The sequence below is a fragment of the Ictalurus punctatus genome, chromosome 6 (assembly GCF_001660625.3).
Source record: "Ictalurus punctatus breed USDA103 chromosome 6, Coco_2.0, whole genome shotgun sequence".
Lineage (NCBI taxonomy): Eukaryota > Metazoa > Chordata > Actinopteri > Siluriformes > Ictaluridae > Ictalurus > Ictalurus punctatus.
In genome coordinates this window covers 502,501-512,500 of record NC_030421.2, presented here as the reverse complement: position 1 = coordinate 512,500, position 10,000 = coordinate 502,501, and the positions used below count along the sequence as shown (strand labels likewise).

General features: G+C 41.2%; 3 protein-coding genes across 8 annotated transcripts in view; 1 reads left to right on the top strand and 2 right to left on the bottom strand.

Annotated features, from left to right (window-relative positions):
• Nucleotides 1-5,513, bottom strand: part of ofd1 (OFD1 centriole and centriolar satellite protein) — a 13,224-nt gene extending 7,711 nt beyond the window's left edge. For 2 of the 3 annotated variants that reach the window (XM_053680630.1, XM_053680633.1), the window contains exons 1-10: nucleotides 5,154-5,512; nucleotides 4,487-4,672; nucleotides 3,381-3,449; nucleotides 3,248-3,275; nucleotides 2,655-2,756; nucleotides 1,956-2,092; nucleotides 1,505-1,678; nucleotides 947-1,053; nucleotides 409-528; nucleotides 80-153 (exon numbers count right to left, since the gene is read on the bottom strand). In XM_053680630.1, coding sequence (XP_053536605.1) covers nucleotides 80-153; nucleotides 409-528; nucleotides 947-1,053; nucleotides 1,505-1,678; nucleotides 1,956-2,092; nucleotides 2,655-2,756; nucleotides 3,248-3,275; nucleotides 3,381-3,449; nucleotides 4,487-4,672; nucleotides 5,154-5,249 — 1,093 coding nt within the window. In that variant the 5' untranslated portion in view covers nucleotides 5,250-5,512. Of the gene's footprint in view, nucleotides 1-79; nucleotides 154-408; nucleotides 529-946; nucleotides 1,054-1,504; nucleotides 1,679-1,955; nucleotides 2,093-2,654; nucleotides 2,757-3,247; nucleotides 3,276-3,380; nucleotides 3,450-4,486; nucleotides 4,673-5,153 lie in introns of all 3 variants that reach the window. The other variant, XM_053680631.1, reaches the window with a different exon arrangement.
• Nucleotides 5,514-5,864: 351 nt separating this feature from the next.
• On the top strand, nucleotides 5,865-7,780 carry trappc2 (trafficking protein particle complex subunit 2). 2 transcript variants are annotated; one of them, XM_053680587.1, is made up of 5 exons: nucleotides 5,865-6,067; nucleotides 6,316-6,424; nucleotides 6,940-7,088; nucleotides 7,300-7,381; nucleotides 7,489-7,780. In XM_053680587.1, exons 2-5 carry the CDS (start codon nucleotides 6,332-6,334, stop codon nucleotides 7,585-7,587), a joined length of 423 nt encoding a protein of 140 aa, XP_053536562.1. In that variant the 5' UTR covers nucleotides 5,865-6,067; nucleotides 6,316-6,331; the 3' UTR covers nucleotides 7,588-7,780.
• A 528-nt stretch (nucleotides 7,781-8,308) lies between these two features.
• egfl6 (EGF-like-domain, multiple 6) overlaps nucleotides 8,309-10,000 on the bottom strand; it is a 13,744-nt gene continuing 12,052 nt past the window's right edge. For all 3 annotated transcript variants that reach the window (XM_017470709.3, XM_047155824.2, XM_017470710.3), the window contains 3 exons: nucleotides 9,309-9,404; nucleotides 8,886-9,157; nucleotides 8,309-8,731 (listed from right to left, as the gene is read on the bottom strand). In XM_017470709.3, coding sequence (XP_017326198.1) covers nucleotides 8,624-8,731; nucleotides 8,886-9,157; nucleotides 9,309-9,404 — 476 coding nt within the window. In that variant the 3' untranslated portion in view covers nucleotides 8,309-8,623. The remainder of the gene's footprint in view (nucleotides 8,732-8,885; nucleotides 9,158-9,308; nucleotides 9,405-10,000) is intronic.

Below are 10,000 nucleotides of genomic sequence, written 5' to 3'. Positions count from 1 at the left end.
ACACAGAGGAAACAGGGAGTGAAAGGAAACCCTCGTCCCTCGCGCTCGTGCTCTAAACGTCCTGATAACCAACAAACACCTTTATTTTTGTTCTCGTTTTCCCTCAGCGCTTCGGTCCTCCTGCCGTAATCCTCCTTCAGCTCCAGCTGATGTCTGAGGAAAGCAGAAGAAGAAGAATGACATTAACACTGAATTCATTGAGTTTCATCACTGTGCTGCAGCTGCGCTGAAACGCAATCACTTCACCTGTCACTATCATCACAGGTCTATGGAAACGATAACCATTCTAGAAAATTAATCAACACCTTCCGACCAATCAGAATCCAGGATTCAGCATGTATGTGTGTGTGTGTGTGTGTGTGTGTGTGTGTGTGTGTGTGTGTGTATAGATATATAGACATTTCTCACTTCCTGATCTCGCTGTTCAGCTTCAGGTCGTACGTTTCCTCCATCTTCCTCACATCCAGCTCTCTCTTCCTCAACAGCTCCTCTGAGCTTCTCATCTTCTCCTCATGCAGCTTACAGGACCTGCAACACACACACACACACACACACACACACACACACACACACACACACACACACACACACTAGCTAGAAAGCTACGTATACGGCTTCTCACATTAGCTAGCTAAAAGTTGCCGTGGAAACCACACAAATATGAACCAGTAAAGAAAATGCTAGTTAGGAGAAATGTAAAATGCTCGGCTGTAAGGTCTTTTCACAAACTGGATATAATAAACTGTTCTATTTGTGACCCTTTTACTAACTAAACATCAAAACCACAAAAATGTTTACTCAGTTGTTTACTCACAATCGCTTGCTCATATGTTATCGACTAGCTCAATCAAACAGATACCTGATGCTAGCTGTGTTATGTTTGCTAGCGCTCTGATGCTAGCTGTGTTATGTTTGCTAGCTGAATGTCATGATGGTGAGTGTTTACTTTTCAAAGGCCTCTATCCTGAGCCTCAGTTCAGCGTCTCTGTTATGAACAGACTCGATCTCCCTCAGCAGAGCCTGCCGCTGGTCGTAGAGTTCCCTTTCCTCCATCTGAAGTGACATGAACATGCTGATTTATTCCCACAGACTGCTGCAGGAACACCAGGACCAGTCTGTCTGTCTGACTGACTGTCTGAGAGTGTGAGAGTGTGTGTGTGTGTGAGAGTGTGTGTTAGAGTGTGTTAGAGTGTGTGTGTGTGTGAGAGTGTGTGTGAGTGTGTGTGTGTGTGTGTGTGTGTGTGTGTGTGTGAGTTAGAGTGTGTGTGTGTGAGAGTGTGTGTGAGTGTGTGTGTGTATGTGTGTGTGTGTGTGTGTTAGAGTGTGTGTGTGTGTGTGTGTTAGAGTGTGTTAGAGTGTGTGTGTGTGTGTGTGTGTGTTAGAGTGTGTGTGTGTGTGTGTGTGTGTGTGTGTGTGTGAGTTAGAGTGTGTGTGTGTGTGTGTGTGTGTGTGTGTGTGTGTGTGAGTAAAAGGTGTGTATAGAGTGTGTACCCCTCTGCTGTACCTGCTGCTGTTTCTGGAGTCTCTCGATGGCGTTCTTCTCTCGGTTCATCAGTGCCTCAGACTTCATCTCATAGTTTCTCTCCAGCTTCCGTCTGACCTCCAGCACCTCCTGCTGGCACTTCTCCCTCTCCTCCACCCGCACTCTCCTCATCTCCACCTCCTGGAAATGCTCCATCTGAAACAGCCCACAGCAGACGCTCACATTCACTGCACCGGTGTGTTACTGGGTCTGACTCGGGGTCTGACCTCCACTAGAGCTCTCCCTGAAGACGCGTGAACAAATGCAGGTTATAAACTTCAGACTGTATGGGAGATGCAGGAGATGCAGATGGAGGAGATTATGGGAGGAGGTTAGATCTGATGTTCTGAGTGATGCAGATGGAGGAGATTATGGGAGGAGGTTAGATCTGATGTTCTGAGTGATGCAGATGGAAGGTAGAAGCACACAGTACCTTGGATCTGAGCTCGGCTTGTGCTTGCTCCTCCATCTCCTTCCTGTATTCAGCGAGCTTCACTTCCACCGAGGCCCAGCGCTGTCCTTTCTGCCTCAGCACCTCATACTCTTCATCAATCACCTGCATCTTCCTCACTGTACACAGCACCAACACAATCACTCCATCGTCTGTCTGTCTGTCTCGATCACCCCATCCACCTGTCTATCTGTCACTATCACTCCATCCATCTGTCTGTCTGTCTCCATCACCCCATCCACCTGTCTATCTGTCACTATCACTCCATCCGTCTGTCTGTCTGTCTCCATCACCCCATCCACCTGTCTATCTGTCACTATCACTCCATCCACCTGCCTGTCTGTCACTATCACTCCATCCACCTGTCTATCTGTCACTATCACTCCATCCGTCTGTCTGTCTGTCTCGATCACCCCATCCACCTGTCTATCTGTCACTATCACTCCATCCAGCTGTCTGTCTGTCACTATCACTCCATCCACCTGTCTATCTGTCACTATCACTCCATCCACCTGCCTGTCTGTCTCTATCACCCCATCCACCTGTCTGTCTCTATCACATATCTTTCTGTAGTGTTTCGTTTGATAGAAAGGTCTCCAACAGTGAAATGGTCACAAGAATTTTGGGGACTAAACTGGACACTGAGTTTAAATGAAGCTCGGGGCAGAAAGTGGAGTTTACCGATGGACTCGGTGTAATCAGACACGTCTGACGTCTGTGTGTCTGCGTCACGCGACTGAAGCCGATGATCGATTAACTCAGACAGGAGCGTCATTAACAGACCTACAGCGAGAGACAGAGGTCATTATTAAGACGTGTATTTATATGTATATATATATCTCTATATATAAATATATCTTTGTTAAATATAGGTGTGCAACAAGTATTAACGCCCCTATGAATTCATATGAGAAAATATATTTGAAGTATATTCTCGTTGATATTTTTTTTGTACACCTGAAATGGTTCAAGCATGACTTCCTGTTTCACAGGGGTGTAAATATGAGACAACACACAGGCCAAGTTTACATAAACGTTTAAATAAAATACAAACTATTTTAACGTTTTTTAATAAACAAATTTAGACTTTACAAACTCTATTTTAAAACTGAATTGTTGACTAAAACATTCAATCTTTTTATAAATTACACACACACTAATATATATATATATATTATATATATATATATATATATATATATATATATATATATATATATATATATATATATATATATATATATAAAAAAATATAAATGTATTATTTGGCTTACCTTTCTCTCCTCTGTGAGTATCCATCACCTGTACGGAGTTCAACAAAGAAAATAATAAAAATAATAACACTTTTTTCCTCTTTTATTATTTAGAAAATTACTCTTCCTGGAAAATGAGCAGAGACGTGTTTACCAGACTTTTGTACACAGGTGAATGTGGACTGACTCTCAGAAGATCAAGAATGTCCTTTGTTGAAAAAACCTAAAATGTTATAGAACAATTAAACAAGTCAACCAACAATAATATAAATGAGTCTTTCCTGTAAAACTGTTTCCACTAAAGTAATGACAGTGATAGAACGCTTCCCATCCAGGTGTTATCACTGTCTATAGAGATCAGGTGAACATGGACGTCAGCGCGTGTTCTCCGCTTACCCCTGTGTTGATTTTTACACCTCGCACAGAGAGAATAAACGTTTCTGATCGCTCTGTGTTGTTCTGAAACGTCTCTACCGTCTAATCCCAACACACATGACACTGTGTAACCATGACAACAATCATGTGCTGCCTGTTTCACGCTCAAATTTCACCCACACTGGTACAGTTTCATTGAATTAACTGTACAGTTCTCCACCTTTACCGTTATGAAGAAACATTACTGAGGCATTTAAACACATTATTATAATACCTTTATAAAGCCTCTATTAACTCTATAAAGCAGGGATGTCCAATCTTATCCGGAAAGGACCAGCGGTCCTGGGTGCAGGGAAAACCTGGGTGCAGGTCTTCATTCCAACCAAGCAGGAGGCACACCTGATTCCAGCTGTTTAATCAGGTGATCTTGGCTTTCAGTAGACTCAGGTGTGGCTTCTGCGCAGTTGGAATGAAAACCTGCACCACACCGGACCTTTCCGGATAAGATTGGACACTCCTGCTATAAAGCCTCTATAATATCTCTATTAACTCTATAAAGCATTTATAAACCCCAGTTTATTACAGAGTTTGGTACAAATGACTGACAAATGTTGCAGTAATCTGACAATCGGTTTATAAAATGCGATGCATAAAAACGTGAACAATTTCTTGAACAAAATTAAACTTTCTTCACTTTTTTTCATGGCATCAAGTTTAACGATCATATAAAACTGTGCTCTTGTAAACCCAGCGTTGACTAGCAGTGAGGGGCCAGAAGTTCTGCCGGTGTGAAGTATAATCCTGGTACCATATGCACCCCAAGTCTCATGTATTTCACGTCATCACATTGAGATGACCCTGGAACAGACGGTGTATAAAGCGCACCTTCTCCTTGCTGATGCCACACTCAGGGTAGAACACGGACAGGGTGTATTCATAGCCCGAGCTCTGCAGGTGATCGATCACCAGGCTGTTGGAGGCCAGCACTGAGAGCGAATAGGATTTTTCAGAAGACGCCCGAGGAAGCGTTTCGTGCTGAAGCTCCACGATCAGCTGATTCCTGAGCTGGGTCTGGAATAAACACGGGTCCAAGAGGTCAAAGGTTATTACAGGCATTTTAACAAGTCTGTGATGAACACTGACAGTGAAAAGTCATTCTCCGAGATCGTTCTAAGCCCTGTTCGGACTGGATTAGTTTTACGGGTGGAAGTGGAGTAATGATCAAACACTACAGTAAGTACTTATAATAAAGCTCTAAACAAACAGTGTGTGTTAAAAAGCAGTGTGTGTAGTGCACATGGAGTATTAATGTCACCTGTACACCGGTCATTTATACTGAGATCACATACACCATGGGAATTGATCAGAATTATTATTACTGTTACCATTTATATAAGAAATTAGTTCAAAATCCAGAAACTGTAAGAGTTTGAAGGTTGTAGTGATGATTTGGAATAAACCCTTGCAGTAAACTGTGACTCAAAAGGTTTTTAAAGACATGATGAAGTCCTTCATTACTACAGACTGTAGACATTACAGCTGAAACACTGACCTTCACAGCGTCCAGGACTCCCTTCCTCTTAAAACTCTGGTAAAGTCTCTTTCTCAGATCCTGTGCAGATAAACTCTGCTCTTCATCCGCAGACATCCTCAGACCTCACACACTCTCACACACTCACACACACTCTCACAGTCATACACTCTCACAAACTCACACAAACTCACACACTCTCACACACTCATACACAAACTTAAACAAACTCACACAGTCACACTCTCACACACTCACAAACTCACACACTCTCACTAAATGCGATTTATCTTTCTCTTTGAATTCAAAATAATCCACAGTCAACAGCTGACCGTTTAAAACCCGTAACCGACGCTCTATTTGTTTACTTCCGGGTCGTTCATGTTTCGCTACAAGATTTCTCTTTATTATTATTATTATTATTATTATTATTATTATTATTACCATCGACACGATGCGTTGTTGTTTTTATTATTATTATTATTTTAGAATTTATTTGCGTTTTGTATGATGTGAATGTATTTTGATGAAACACGTACAGTTACACAGAAACACAACATAACAACGCTTTTTTAAAATTAATTTCATTCCCTTTTTTTTAGTCTTTTTTTTTTAGTATTGCTGGGAATAGTGTATTCCTAATCGTACCTCAAATGCTGCGTGTTTAAATGTTTTTTTTTTTAAAGAGCTCGTTTAAAAATAGATATTTAAATATATAATTTTAGTTCCGGGGTCATCCTTATGACGTACCAGGAAGTAACGCGCGGCAGATGAGTGTAAACAGAGTGAAGCGATAAAACGGCTTTATGAGGATGGATTTGTGTTAAATGTGTTTTTAAACACAGCACGAGGCTGATTCTGTGTTTTATTTTGTAAACTTTAAGGAGGAATTCCATCTTTCATCAGACTCGTGTTATTAGATATTTGTTTGGAAGGTCGGTGTTATTAGTATAATAATAATAATAATAATAATAATAATAATAATAATAATTATTATTATTGTATTTATTATTGAGCAGCTTCACCTGTCTCATCGCTCTCTCTCTCTCTCTCTCTCTCTCTCTCTCTCTCTCTCTCTCTCTCTCTCTCACACACACACACACACACACACACACACACACACACACACACACATATATATATATATTAAATGACTGTTTAATGTCTGTATACTTATATTAAGAGAGAGAGAAAGAGAGATGTCCGGGAGCTTTTACTTCGTGATGGTCGGTCACCATGACAACCCGGTGTTTGAGATGGAGTTCCTGCCTGCTGGGAAACCCGAATCGAAGGTATAGATTTATACACACATTAAAGTGGTGTGGGTTTGTTTTTGTCTTATTAACTTCTAGAGAGATAAAGATAGAGAGGCTGGTGAGGGAACGACTCTTTATATCTGCTATAATATAAGCGATATGTATCACAGACATTCCACTGCATGAACTGTAACTCTAAACGGATAAAAAGCCGGTGTCGTTCATTAATTACACATACAGTTAGGATCCTTGGCAAACTGTTGTGGTATAAGAGGAGTTATACACTTCGTCAACATAGGAAGTGCTGATATGAGAAACGAGTGAGCTTTGGGGTAGGAACAGTACCTCCGCTCCATCACACCACCCCGTCACTGATTATTTTCCTACAACAGCACGTCCTGTAGTGGTTTTTCCTTCCAGCAAGCACCGACTGACCAGATACTTCAGTTTCTCATTATGAAGATTAAACGTTGATCGATGTTTTTTTTCCGCCTCTTTAAGGCTTCTGTTTTGTAAGTATTCACTGTATTCGTTTATTTTATTGTTCACAGGACGATCATCGACACTTGAACCAGTTTATCGCTCACGCTGCGCTCGATCTGGTCGATGAGAATATGTGGCTGTCCAACAACATGTACCTGAAAACCGTGGACAAGTTCAACGAGTGGTTCGTCTCGGCCTTCGTCACCGCCAGTCATATCCTTCCTGAATTAAAATCCCAGGAGTTAAATAAAAACACACAGCGGTGCATGTTTAAGACCAGACAGAATCTGATTGATTGGTGTGAGGGAAATTTGGTCAGAACATGATTTTCCATGTTAATAATAACGCTGATAACGTTTTTGAAGAAATAAAACAGGTTAATGAAGTCATTTTTTAGGTTTTCCCTTAACTGTGTTTTTTGTACATATGAGGTTCATCATGCTTCATGACGTCAGGCAAGAAGACGGGATCAAAAACTTCTTTAACGACGTTTATGATCTATACATCAAGGTGTGCGGTTTTTATAGTGTTTTGTTTTTGTTCTTATTGTAAATGATGATGATTATTGTTGTTATTGAACTTTGTAAAATTGACACTTGGCTTCGTTCCATTCGCAGTTTGCGATGAATCCTTTCTACGAAGTGAACACGCCGATTCGCTCCACAGCCTTCGAGCGCAAAGTGCAGTTTCTGGGCAAGAAGCATCTCCTGAGCTGATTGTGAAATGTTCATAGCATTTATAAATATCATATATAGTTTATCAGTTCTCCTCGTCTCCACTGCTGATTTAAATATTCATGAATCTGTTCCTCTGTGCGTGTCTTTATACTTTCAGCCTGTGAAAAGCTTTCCTTCTGTACTTTACTTAATGTCTAGACTGGTGTGTTTAATAAAACGTGTCAGCAGGGGGCGCTCTGACGCACTGTCCTTCATTACACTCCATCATCTCCAGCAGTGAGGTTCACACCTGATCAGTCCCAGTCATGTATTCTAAACTGTAGATATTTTTTACATTGATCATTTAAAACCTCATGATCATTATGGAGAGGGGATTTATTATATACAACACATTATATTATATCTGTATATTTATCACTTTTTATATAATATCTAAATCAACTCACACCTAGGGGGAAAAAAGGAACCGGAAACTTGGTCTAATTTGTTGTTTTCGAGCCTTTTGGTTAATTATTTGGTAAATAATTTCTATCACAATTAATCCCAAGAAATACATTAGTGCTGCAAAATTGTACTTTTTTTTTTGGTGAATGACGTTTTATATAATATTTGTGATTTCTATTCAACTTTGACTACAGATTATTTTACACACACGGAAATGTAGAAGCTTTACAGAGAGGATTTTAACACACGAGAAACAAGCATAATACTAATAATATAATACTAATAAAATAATATAATAATTCAGCTCTGGTCAGGAGACGGTTTCAGTGTTTACTAATGAAGAGTAAAAATATTACTTTATATCATGTCTCAGTACAAACATTGAATTAAAAACAACTGATAGGACATTTACTTATTGACAAAAAGAAATGACGTTTATTTGCACATCTGTATTCCTGGCCCATGTACCGAAGCTCTCGCAGTGTTATTCTTCAGGAAACGTGTTTTCCGTAACCCTCGTCTTTTACATGTAAAAAAAATATTCTGGGAATTTCATCTAAGGTTTGTTACTTCCATCAACTTTTATTATTTATTTTAAACATATTCAGTAATGATGTGAAGACGTTTTCCTCTAAAACAGTTTAGCCTCAGCATCATGGCAGCTCCCTGAGATCAGCAGCACGTTGTCCAGCCCGGTTTCTGCGCGCGCCGGCTGTCCCCGCGCTCCCTCGAACACGATCTGTAACCAAACAAAACATCGGAGTTTAATATCGCACACAGAAACGAAACGAATCCACACAGCAGCTAAAATAATACAATCATGACCGAATTCGTCTGATTTCAGATCAGTGAGTAAAGTTTTATTAATGTATTAATACTGAAGTCAGAGTCACCGATTCAGGAGCTCTGTCGCTCCAATACACGTCGACGTTCTCCGTGTGCCATCCGTCGTCCAGGCTGCGTCTCTGTTCCCACAGCACGTGGTGGGATGGAGTGTTTTCTGTCATCACGCGGAGCGAGCCCGTCTGCAGCCCTGCGGTGATCCTGTAGCTGAACCTGACGCAGAAAGCCCCCTGACGAACACCATCAGTGAGGAGGAGCTTCAGCCTGGCCTGCTCCCTCCGGCTCCCCGCAGTTCCTCCGACCGCCATGTAATACCGCAATCCTGCCAGACAACCAACACCACACACGCCGAGACACGTGTTCACGTGTGTAGAACTCGGTTCCATTTCCACCTCATTTAAATCCACCAGAACTGTTTGATTATTTCTGTGATTTAAAAAAAAAAGATTTCTATAATAATAACTTGACGTTACCGTTGTCATGGTAACGGACGGTCCAGTCCAGGTCGTCATCCTTCTCCTGAATCCATTCACATTCCCCAGAATCAAAGTTACAGTCTGTGAGGAGTCCTGCTCCAAGAAAAGACAAACAACACAAACACTCTGAAACTTCTTCAGATCTGAAATGAACACGTTCCTGACCGCCGTAGAGAGTACAGCCAGGTTCACATCATCACACGCTCACCTCCGCCCGATATTACAATCAATTATAATCTTATTGATTAACAGCCAGTTTATTATCTTTCAAACCATTCTAATAGAAAACCCCGCCCCTTAAACAGGCCACGCCTCACAGTGGCGTGAGATGACCTGAGACGGTGTGGTGTTGGTCACGTGACGTGTATTTGTCCGTGTTTGAGAGGAACACGTGATGTTTCATGTAGATCTGGCTGCAGTTTGCAGAAAGGGACGGGGCTGCACTTTTGGGTGGGGCTACATGTGTCGCCCCGCCCATAAGAGTTAGGGGTTTGGGTTAGGTGTCGACGTCATTATATTGCCACTAATCAATGAGACCAGTTATGGGCGGAGTGATATGTAGCCCCACCCAAAAGTGCAGGCCCGCCCCATTCTGCAGGCTGCAGCCAGGACCTTCTCTGATATTATGGACACAGTGGATATAATCTATCAGTATTTATTAAGAGAGAAAACATTTTTCTCTACACAAA

What these genes read in the sequence shown, in the direction of transcription:
- trappc2 (XM_053680587.1), top strand. Translation starts at nt 6,332, where the DNA reads ATGTCCGGGAGCTTTTACTTCGTGATGGTCGGTCACCATGACAACCCG. An exon ending in CTGGGAAACCCGAATCGAAG is followed by an intron (nt 6,425 to 6,939) that starts GTATAGATTTAT and finishes TATTGTTCACAG; the next exon opens with GACGATCATCGACACTTGAA. An exon ending in TTTATGATCTATACATCAAG is followed by an intron (nt 7,382 to 7,488) that starts GTGTGCGGTTTT and finishes TTCCATTCGCAG; the next exon opens with TTTGCGATGAATCCTTTCTA.